Source organism: Harpegnathos saltator, unplaced genomic scaffold, assembly GCF_003227715.2.
Source record: "Harpegnathos saltator strain DR-91 unplaced genomic scaffold, Hsal_v8.6 scaffold846, whole genome shotgun sequence".
NCBI classification, from domain to species: Eukaryota; Metazoa; Arthropoda; class Insecta; order Hymenoptera; family Formicidae; genus Harpegnathos; species Harpegnathos saltator.
Genome location: NW_020230700.1, coordinates 860,992 through 873,018, shown reverse-complemented (window position 1 = coordinate 873,018; position 12,027 = coordinate 860,992). Strand labels below are relative to the sequence as shown.

Here is a 12,027-nt window from a genome sequence, read left to right as displayed (position 1 = left end):
CTACCATTTCATGGTTTATCAGCTAGAGAATTCGTCAACTTATATTTAGCAATAATCCTATTTACGGTACTTTTATCCATTAATAAGCAATTAGCAATTTCGCGAGAAACCTTTCTTTGTTGAGAAAGATTAATCACAGCTTCGCGTAACTGAAAGCTTGTATGTTTTGGCATTGTGGTAGACAATAGACTGAACTTTAGTTAAAGCAAATATTTACGAAGAAGTTTCATAAGAAACATAAACAAACCGGACTCATAAAGTCACAACAAGAATACGGCTCAATACTTTTGAACACATGTAAATATTATATGACTAAATAAATAGAAACTATGTAATTCAAAATTTTGTAACTGTACTATCATTTGTAAGAATGTTATGTCAATTATTTTATATAATTAATTTTTAGAGCAAATCAATATATTGTCACGTATCTTAAAAAGACACGATGGCTCGAAACTTTTGCACGCCACTGTAGTTTGGTCACATATTTTCTAATGAAGTTAGTAGCGCACCGAATAGCCACAATCGCAAACTACCATTTACGGATTTGCATGGTAATCAGTTATAACAGGATCTGAGATGACAGTACACGGTGTAAATATTGGTCCTCTTTTATATTCTTATCTAATATAGATAAAAGTATGACAAATGTACATATATATTTATGTTTTTCATGAAATCTTAGTTATAATTGTGACGTAGATTGTCTCATATACTGTCACTTCGGCTCTTGTCACAATCGATTATTACAATGCAAATTGATAAATATCGACTAGCAATCGATGCATTTAATGCTTCTCTAACTGCATCAGATCAAAATATGTTTGATATGTTTCCCAAACAAGTATGTACACGAAAGTATGAAATTTACTGACCGGAAATGTGATTCAATCGGCGATATTCGATCGAAATTTCGAAAATTATAACGAAATCGTCTTTCTGTATTATTTTGATAAAAGTACAATGATATTCAATCTTCTATCTTCCAATCTTTCGCATATGCCCTGGAATTTTTGCTTATAGACATTTAGTTCAACAGGAAGATACCCGAGATCGTGGTATCGAATTAAAATTATAGGAAGGAGAAAGAAAGAATAATAGAGAGAGCGAGCAAGCGAGCGAGCGAGAGAGAGAGAGGGGGTGAAAGAGAGAAAGAAAAAGAGAGAGATAAAGGGGCGGAGAAAAAGAGAAGGGAGATCGGAAAATTGAAACATTCCGGAAAACGATGTTGACGCTTTCTATCTTGCGGCGGCAATGATAAAGATTCAAAGTGCCACGCGAGTTTCAACGCTAATGTCATTTCGTTATTCTCGATAAGCTATAACCGCGGAACTTTAACATTTTTGTTAGCAACAACCATTGCGCAGGGCAGCGTGTTAAATTATAACTTCGATGCCGCGAACGATGGACGACGACATGTCATGCCCGGGCAATTTTCAGCTTCTATAGACTCATGCTTTCGTTCTATTATTTACCAATACTTTCTTTTTTCTCGCCATCTCTCTACTCCCTACATTCCAACTCGGCTATACGCTCGCGGACTTCGCGAGAATCCCATTGAGAAAAGAAAAAAAGGTTAGGTGTACTCGTAACTATAATCGCAAAATGATAGAATTGTAGGCGGGAAGACCACGTTTGTAACAAATGCTACTACAAAAAAATAACTGTAACATAATGAATTTAACTTGCATTATGATAAATGTGACGTGTAATACTGTGAACTTTACTTGCGACATAATAAATGTTACACACGCAACTGCAGTAAATTTTACTTACTCGCGTAATAAGTGCTGCACATAAGGGACCAAGCATTATAAATTATTAACGCTATGTTAAGCACGATAAGTATTACGTAACAAAAAACCGTAAATGCAACAATGTTAACAACAATATCTTACACGCGTATTGCCACTCCTGCATTTATGTCAGAGCAACAAGGAGAGATACAGTTGACGCCCAAAATAACTATGCAATTTTTAGCAACATTGAAAGCATTCTTTCCCCTCGCGAGCGTGAGCGCGACAGACCACAGCACTATGGGACGTTTGTATTCTTTTTCTGGCCAAAATTATAAAGATTAATTTTTATGAGGTAAATTTGTATACACAGGAGTATTTGGAGTCGCTGATTCTGAATCCGATATCAAAAACTTAAAATTCAAAATGGCAAATCCAATATGGCGGCCGAAAATAGTAAAAATTATTTGTTTTTTGTGAAAATGAGATGCAAGGAATTTTTATAGTCACTGATTTTGAATTTAATATAAAAAACTTGCAATTCAAAATGGCAGATCCAAAATGGTAGACCAAAATTTTTGCTTCTGGTGATTAACAATATTTCATTATATATACTTTTATCTCCATATTAGCTGGTGAAATATCACAATCCCAGAGTGCGCCACGTGCAGGCTACGGTAGGATTTTACACTCCATTTTTCTATTTCTTATTTTTTTACTTTTTATTTCTTTTATTCTTTGTTTTTATATACTTTTAATTTTTTTGTTTCTATTTTTATTAATTTTTTTATACATTTTATTTTTTTATATTATATTTATATATTTTATATATTTTTAATTTTTTAATTTCGACTCTATTTGTCATCTGTGATCGAAAAAACATACGTATACCGAGTTTGATACATATCCATGATATCTTATAAAAATTAGTCATTTGAAATCACCATATTGAATCCGCCATTTTGAATTTTAAAATTTTGACTCCAGATTCGTAATCAGCGACTCGAAAAACTTTTTATAGATAAGCTTACATATAAAATACGACATTATTCACTCTTACCAGTTTTGGCACAAAACATTGATTTCAGTCCACCAGTGACTTGGTTATAATGATCTTTGCTTGTGAAAAATATATTTCACAAAGTTGCGCCTAGCTGCAAATTTCCTAAACGGTTTTGAGAAGATTATGGTTCCATCTAAAATATGAGCTAAAATTTGGTTTGTTATCAGCTGTTATCCGGAAGTTCTGGTTCTTCAAATGTTAGAAACTGGTTAAATCTTTATTTTCTTCTATTTCATATAGAACATTTTCTCATCCATAATATTCAGGGTTAATTTATTATTATTATTATTTGGAAGCACTAGTTTGTGTTAAAACAGTATTTAAAACAGTGGTGCGTAAGGACCATGAAAGAAGGAGGGCGTACTAGGTGGCGACGGGACGCCGTGCGTTCGGGACCCGCATCTTATTTTTGTTCCGAAGAGAGAAAAATATCGAGAGCGCAGTAGTCACTAGACCGGGAATCGAAACCGAGTCTTTTCGTTTGCCGGGCGACTGCTCTAAACCACTGAGCTACCTGATGCTCCACGCTCACGACATTCTCCTCTCCCTAGATAACGTTAAGAGATGTCGTTCGGAAGCGACATCTTTATTGCTAACCCGAGCGCACGGCGACTACAGAGAGAGGCATTGTTACTTGTGCCTAGTGGTACAAACTGGAGGTCTCTCAAAGTCAAAGGTTGCTATCCTTTAAGACCTGCTGTCCATGTATGCCGGCCTCCACCGTTGCCCCTCCTTCTCCGGTACAAATCATACAAATAAGCCCCGTTTTAATAGTTAAAGAGATAAAAAAATTTCAAAGAAATGAGTCGTTTCGCAACTTTAGTGCACAGTTGCGCACACCTCTGAATACAAAACGTAAGAAGAAACATGCTTATCGTGGAATAAATTGACTCAAATTTTTTCTTATGTTTTATGACTATTTGTCGAAACTTTTAGAATGTTTAGATTTTACAGACATTCACTTTGAATTTTACCAATTTCGGTCAGGAAAAGTGTGCAAACGTCCTTAGTGCACAGCGAGATACATTTTACTCGACCTCGACAAGATCCAACGAGAGTGACGAATGAAGATGACGACTTAGTTATATCGCGTTATTATTCGTCCGGCGCCGCGATGGTCGAAGAAACTAACCGGTGGAAACATGTACATTGTGTTGCAGAGGACGAGCACCAACGTGTGGGGCGAATGGATGGGCGTGATACATGGTGACGAAGTGGAGTACGTCTTCGGGCACCCGTTGAACACGTCTCTGGTGTACACCGACAAAGAGCGAGAGCTGGCATTGAGAATCATCCTCTACTACTCGCAATTCGCATATACAGGGTGTGTATAGCGCGTCCGGTGTAAATCGCGTGCTCGAGAGTACGTAGGGCGCAACATCGATCGACTCAAATTAGAAGAGTGAGCGGGACCGTATTGAGAGCGAACTAACTTTCAAGAAGACTACGGGATCACGCGGCTTGTGTGCTCATTACTCGTGCTGTCAGTAGAACTCGAGTAGTATCCAAACTCGCAGATACTAGCTATGTTTCCGAACTCGCAGGCGCACACATTGACATGATAATCTTAACGCATGAAACTGCACTCTCTTCAGGAGCACGCATACGTGGCAAAAACGATTCCGTTGGAGTGTAGGGTTAGGTTTAAATTTTCCGTTGTCTATGGAGGATTGCGGGATCGAAAGGAGAAAGCGGTCATAGCGGTCAAGCGAACGGAGGGATTCACGTAGGAGATTTCTAAGCGGTCAATTTTCTTCAGTTATTTCAGCGGGGAGTTTCGATACGGTTGTAGTAATTTAATAATTAATAATTTTATTTGATAAATTATAAATAATAATTAATTGAGTGTTAGAACACTTTTCTTTTCAGTCGCGGTGAAACACAGATATCTTTCCTCGTCAACGAATTCTTGTCTGGTCGCTATTCGGTTATGCAAACTGAAAGTTTCTTTCTCGTTATAATTATTATGTCATAGGAAGAATATTATAACTTTACTTTCGTACGAAAGTCTTCCAATTTTGTTCGCTAGCTGTTTCATTGGCTCCATATTGACTGCAGAATGTATACGATAATTCGCTTATACTATTTATATAGCGTTATTTTTTTTAATTTAACATTTTCTCCTTAGCAAAAGGATAGATAGTTTCGGAGATACAAAAAGGTTAGACTTTTCGCGATCTAAACTCCGGACTACCAAACGGATAACAGAATTATTTTTTTCAATGAATTTTAAGTCGACTTTATTTTAATAGAAATTTAATCTGAAGCTCAGCTTCTCAAGGATATGTTATGTTGAAAATTGGAAAGTCGAAAAAAAAATCTTCCTCGACATTCTTGTTAAGCAAACATTTCACGAACGATATGTTGTGTAAATAATGGGTATGAATTAGTGAATATTAATTCGAAATTTAATTCGTTATATACAATTAATTATATTTTATACATTAATCACTGAAACCGAACGATATTATAATACATACAAAGAAAATGTCATAATATTTTTTCATATGATATTCTTTTCAATTTCATTATATTTTCAGTTAATACAAGGATAGAGATGTACAGATAGAGATAAACAGATTAGTGATCCATCTCCGATATTTCTGACCTTTATATATATTATCAAAGATGAATAATCTCTAAAATCTCCGCTCTAATCGAAGCTTATTGTTTATTAAAAAGTTGTTAATAACAATATGAACACCTGTTTTGTAATATATGAAATTGTATCATAAATTAATCATATGTAATACACATATAAACGGGGGAGGGACTTCGATCGTCTCCCCACACTGCCACCACAAAAAACGTAACTCATCCTCACCCTATATTATTATAATTTTGGCTTTTATACGAATAAAATTTTAGTAGACAGTACGTCATTTCTCCAAACTGTTTTTATTTTATTAATAATATTTTATAATAGTAAGTGATGACTGCCGTAAAACCTCTTAAAGGTTGCTGAAAGTCGTGTCCTTAATAACATAAGTAAAGATCACAGACATCGAGGGTGGCACTAGTAATCTGCATATTTGCCTTTTATTTATGTAAAAGCCAAAGTTATAATGATATGGAGTAGAATTTTGGATTAGGTTTCTTCAAAGTGGTGAGGGAGGCCTTCTTCCGCTCACACGTGTACTATATTGGTATACATTGTACTGTACATACATATCTACGATTAGTATGGTTTCATATATCCCAAGATAGATATTCATACTTTTGTTGATAAATTTTTAAGCAATGAGCGTCAACTAAAACCATAGTTGGAACAATTACTTTGTAAAAGTATTTAGTTATCGTTATAGTTTTTTTACTGAAAATAACTAATTACAATTACAAATTATTGATTTTGAAAAATTACTCATTACAGTTGTAGTTACTCAAAAAGCAATGAATCGTTCCTTTTCAATTACTTTCAAATCTTACCAATTTATAGGATGATCCGAAATTCCCGCATTCGGAGTACAGTACATGATACTTTATGCTGAAACAAACAACTTTTTCCTTTAGCAAAATTGCGTCTGACAAGGTTTTGCAGGAGAGCATGTTGAATTTAACGAATAAGCGCTCTTGTCTATGTAGCGCTCAGGGCCGGCGCGCGCGCCTCACGCGCGTGTACCTAGTCCATGATTAGTAATCATAAGTAGTGTCTTTTAAGACGCTTATACGGTTCTCTTGTGATCAGTTTACGACATTTTAAGATTGTGCTTAAGACAATTTAAAATAGTAAGAATCAATTATGAACAATATCGGGATTTGACCTGCTTTCGTATTTGTATTGCTTAAATAATGAAAAGTTAATAAAATAAGTACTGCCTTTATTTCTTACGTAATAAATGAATAAAATATTGTCTGATTGCACAATATTATTTGAAAATAAAGACAAATGTAAATAGTATAATATGTTTTACGAACTGTGAACGTTCTATTATTTCAAATATTGCACAATTACGTGATAATTAAATATCATTAAACTTAAAGAATAATTTACTGATCAAGGTATACATAGGAGTATACATATAGTATTTGTAACAGTGATTGAAAGTAAAATATTTGAATTAACGTCTTTTAAGAGTTCTCTTTTTATTTTTTTATAATAGAAAATACAAAGAACTTATTTAAAATTCAAATTGTGTGATATACTCACGTCACGGTCTACATTTACTTATTATTGCTTATGCACGTTAGCCTTTCAATACATACTTTCCTTCATGTTTTGATTATTGCGAGGAATATTGCTATAGCCTCAATGGTCCAGTTGGTTAAGAAAATAAATCATTGAGGCTATAGCAATATTCCTCGCAATAATCGAAACATGTAAGGAAAGTACGTATTGAAAGGCTAACGTGCATAAGCAACAATAAATAAATGTAGACCGTGACGTGAGTATATCACACAATTTGAATTTTAAATAAGTTCTTTGTATTTTCTATTATAAAAAAATAAGAAGAGAACTCTTAAAAGACGTTAATTCAAATATTTTACTTTTAATCATTGTTACAAATATGTATACTCCTATGTATACGCTTGATCAGTAAATTATTCTTTAAATTTAATGATACTATTTAATTATCACATAATTGTGCAATATTTGGAATAATAGAACGCTCACAGCTCGCAAACATACTATATTACAATATTTACATTTGTCTTTATTTTCAGATAATATTGTGCAATCAGACAATATTTTATTTAATTATTACGTGAAAAATAAAGGCAGTATTTATTTTATTAACTTTTCATTATTTAGGCAATACGAATATGAAAGCAGGTCAAATCTCGGTATTGTTCATAATTGATTCTTATTATTTAAAATTGTCTTAAGCACAGTCTTAAAATGTCGTAAACTGATCACAAGAGAACCATATGAACGTCTTAAAAGACACTACTTATGATTACTAATCATGAACTAGGTACACGCGAGTGAGGCGCGCGCGCTGGCCCTGAGCGTTACATAGACAAGAGCGCTTATTCGTTAAATTTAACACGCTCTTCTGCAAAAACTACTTATCGGACGCAATTTTGCTAAAGGAAAAAGTTGTTTGTTTTAGCATAAAGTATCATGTCCTATACTCCGAATGAGGGAATTTAGGATCACCCAGTATACTATTGTACATGCTTAATTATGTGTGCTATATTATTTGATATTCAATAAATGACAATCTCTCTCTTGTAAGGTAAAAGAATCATGTTCCCTCTAAGTCAAGCGTGCTCCTCAAGTGCAGTTAGAAAGTAGCTATTGAAATAACTATTAAATTTATTAACAAAAGATATTAATTAATTTAAGTTACAATTACAAACGAAAAGTAGAAACGAAATTAAATTATCACTGAAAAAGTAACTATAACTATACTGTAACTGTAACTATATTACAAGTAAGGAATTACTCTTCTCCCAACCCTAACTAAAACCTTTTGAAGGTTTCGTCAGGTCCATGTCCTTGATAACATACATGAAAGTGAGAAATGTCGGAGGTGTGACACACCAGTACATATTTATCAGACTCTCACAAGAGTTTATCTTGCTAAGGAGCACATAATATATTCTTTAATAATAGATTTCGGTCCCCCGAAATATACATAGCATGTATAAAACGGAAGAATATTAAAAATTGAAGCAGAATGTCGATATGTCCGTCATTTAGACAATTTTATAATGTATGTGTACGTGAAATATGTATGAAAATTTTACTACATGTAGAATTGTCTTCGTGTATGTGACACTTTAAAATGTGATAACTTCATTTATAAAGACTATAGTAAAATCAAAAATATTTTTTCAACATATTCTATGTCAATTTTATATCAATCATATCACATGTATCGTTAATAATTCACGTTGTCATGTCAAAATATTCGTTAAATAACGTGTGTCTCATATAATACTTACAAGAATATTTTACCTACTTCTCGTTGACTCAATTTGAATTTTGTTCCGCATAAAATTACTTGAAAGATGGATGAAAAGGAGCAGTAACAAAAATCAATATTGTGGCTCAATTTCTGATTTCAATTTTCCTTCCCGCCACTAATCGATAGTGTCAGTCCTATTCTCGTACTCGCTATCAAATATTTCTGCTATTTATATAAATATTTCGTTTATTTCTCGCGACACGGGCAGCGATTCTCGGCCGTCCTTCCCTCCTCCTCCCTTCGCTCTCTCACGAGAAACATTCATATTATAAGTTATTTCCGGCTAAATGGAGTTTCTCGGCATGTCGTCTGTTCACCCGTTTATTATTTCGGCGTAAATTTTGATCCATGATGATTTATTCAGCACATACTCTTTCAATATACGGTTGCGCGACACGGAAAGAACGCAAATTTATGCAGGGTGTTTGAAAAATGTTAAATCAACCAATTTGTACAGATAGAATAGATGTAATTGAGCAACAAAGTCGTATAATAAAATTTTCCAAGAATTGTAACAGTTATTGAGTTATTAATTAAAACTCTAGGCGAGTCTAGGCGAGAGCACGGAAAACGGTAGGCCGGACTCGACAGAAATATAAAAACAATATACGAGACAAATGACTTACTTCTGAATATTTGTAGCAAAGACAATCCGCTGATTGCATGAGGCGAGTCAATATACAAGATCTTTTCCCCGTCTTCCACGGCAAGATGCACTAACGCATCAGCTGCGCTCTATAGTTATGCACTAAACATTCAGTCTCAATGTTGTGAAAGATTAAAAAGTTCTAATTACACTATTTTGTGATAAGATTATTTATGCTGGTTTGTGCACATTATATGAAGATCTATCGAAAGAATTTAAATCAAGTTAAACATATCCTATATCGATTTCAGGATTATACAGGGTGTCCGGGATGTTATGGAAAAGAAAATTTGTGAAGATTAATCAGGTCAAACTGAAAAGAAAAGTCACGTACCATTTTGCCGAAATCACAATAGTTATTAATTAAAACGTCTGGGTCAATGAGCGCACGGGAAACGGTAGGCGGGATAGAAGTATGGTGATACACACACACACACACAATAGACCTAACAAATTACTTCTTAACATGAATATTCGTGGCAAAGGCAATCAGCTGATTGCATGAGGTCAATACATAAGATCCTTTCCTCGTCTTCTACGGCAAGATGCACTAACGTATCAGCTGTGCTCTATAGTTATGCACTAAACACCGAATCTCACGTAACTTTTGCACTGCACGTAAAATCACTTTTCTCGACGGATGTCTTGCACGCCTAGTAAATCGTTCCGCATAGATGCATGCATTTTCGGCCGCTAGCCCATAAGCAATAATCATATCGGTATACTCCTCTGGAATAAATTTAATTTTTGTTATAGAGGAGCACGATGCGTATCAAACAATTTTATGCGACTGAAGACGTGTCCGTCGGATCATTGTCGTAGACGACGATCATAAACAAAAAATGATCACCATATCTTGCAATCTACATATACCCTTTTTCGATGTGTACTTCTGTCGAATCCGGCCTACTCTTTCCCATGCGCTCATTGGCCCAGATATTTTAATTAATAACTCAATAACTATTGCGATTCCTGGAAAATTTTGTATGACTTTATCGTTCAATTTCTCCTGTTCTACCTATAGAAATCAGGACCAAAATCTTTCAAACACCCTATATAATGCGCTCTATTTCAACGGTGCGGGTATAATTCAATTAATTTTCTATAATTTTCATGTTTCCTCTATTAAAGAATTCTTCACTCTATTATTAATGAAATTACTAGATGAAATAATGAATAATATGATTAGAGTCAGCTCGATATCACATTTCGCTCGAGCGTAACGAACGTTTTTAAACGTTCGCTTACGCACACACGCGAGATGCGCATATATTATTGGTATACGCGCGGGATGCACTCGCATATATTTAACTGAGATGTCCTATATACCAACACTTAATGCAACAATTATGAAAATTACCAGATACCCTGGAATATTTCCATTTATTAATAATAATACGTTTAATCGCGCTCGGTTTTGTACGCGCGCACGGTTTCAACAAAGGATTCGAGGCATCGCGATGTCTTTCGTTCCGTTTGTCAGTAAAAAAAGCCAATAATAAAAAACATAATAAAAAGCGCAATAAAAGCATAATAAAGAATGAACTATGCCGATGTCAGTTCTAGATACACGAGTAGAAGTATCAACCAGTTTTATTTATCGTTATTTTTATTGTTATTTCTTCTTACTTATCGTTCAAATTATTCCATTATATAAAAGTTTAATACTTTTTTTTTTATTTGATGGTAAAGTCGATATAAGAAACAGCGAGTATACCAGGAAAAGTAAATGTTTAAGAAACATTTAGTTTCGAACCGAGGTACGCGTTGTAATAAAATACGCCTGATTAAGAATATTTATTTTTTATCAAACTTGATATTTAATTTCTTCGTTAATTTTAATTCACTTTTCGTCAATCTTAGCCTGATACTTTTATGAGTTAACACCCAGATTAACGAGGAGAATATAAAATATATAATTAAATTAATTTAATTAAAAAAAAGAAATAATTTCGGTTAGCAGGATAATATCCATGCATTTGGATACCCATGTTTTAATCAAGTAGTAAAATATCTGGATCGTGCTGACGTTAACGAATTACAAAAACCGGTGTCCTTTTTCGGAAAGCTCGACGTATTTGAGACTTCTCGAAAATATATTGTTATCCCACATGTTGTGGATTACACGACATCGATAAATTCTCCCATCTCCGTGAAATAACGGAAAAGCATTCTTTAGCCTTGGGCTTACCGTTTCCCACAACGTAGCCATTAACGCGCGCGACCTGTACAACGTATAGTTGAAATCTGGAAATACGAGCCGTAACGCGGGCAGTCAATGAAGTTCAATGTGTAGGCCAGCAATGTCCCCGACAAAGTCACCGTATTATATTACGCCCTAGACCATTGTAGAGAGGACAGTGGGATCAATTTTGCCAAGGACTGTGTCTATGTCACTCAATTGGCGAATACTTCGCGAAAGGCGAAGGCCACGAGTCGTAGACACGAATGTAAAGATCACTTGACGTGTGACTCGACGATGCTCAATAGTAGCGGGAAGCTCAAAGTAGCAATAGTAGATCGACTCGACGTTGCATGACGAGTAAACTGTATTCGACACTCTCTCTCCTCTCTCTCTCTCTCTCTCTCTCTCTCTCTCTCTCTCTCTCTTTTTCTTGTGGTTATAATTGCATAATCAAATCATTAACATCGGAAAAAACATTTTTGTAA

General features: G+C 34.5%; 1 protein-coding gene across 7 annotated transcripts in view; it reads left to right on the top strand.

The window, feature by feature from the left end:
* AChE-2 (acetylcholinesterase 2) overlaps nt 1–12,027 on the top strand; it is a 447,910-nt gene that overhangs the window by 397,867 nt on the left and 38,016 nt on the right. For all 7 annotated transcript variants that reach the window (XM_025307356.1, XM_025307359.1, XM_025307357.1 and 4 more), the window contains exon 5: nt 3,960–4,123. In XM_025307356.1, the coding sequence (XP_025163141.1) occupies nt 3,960–4,123 (164 nt within the window). The remainder of the gene's footprint in view (nt 1–3,959; nt 4,124–12,027) is intronic.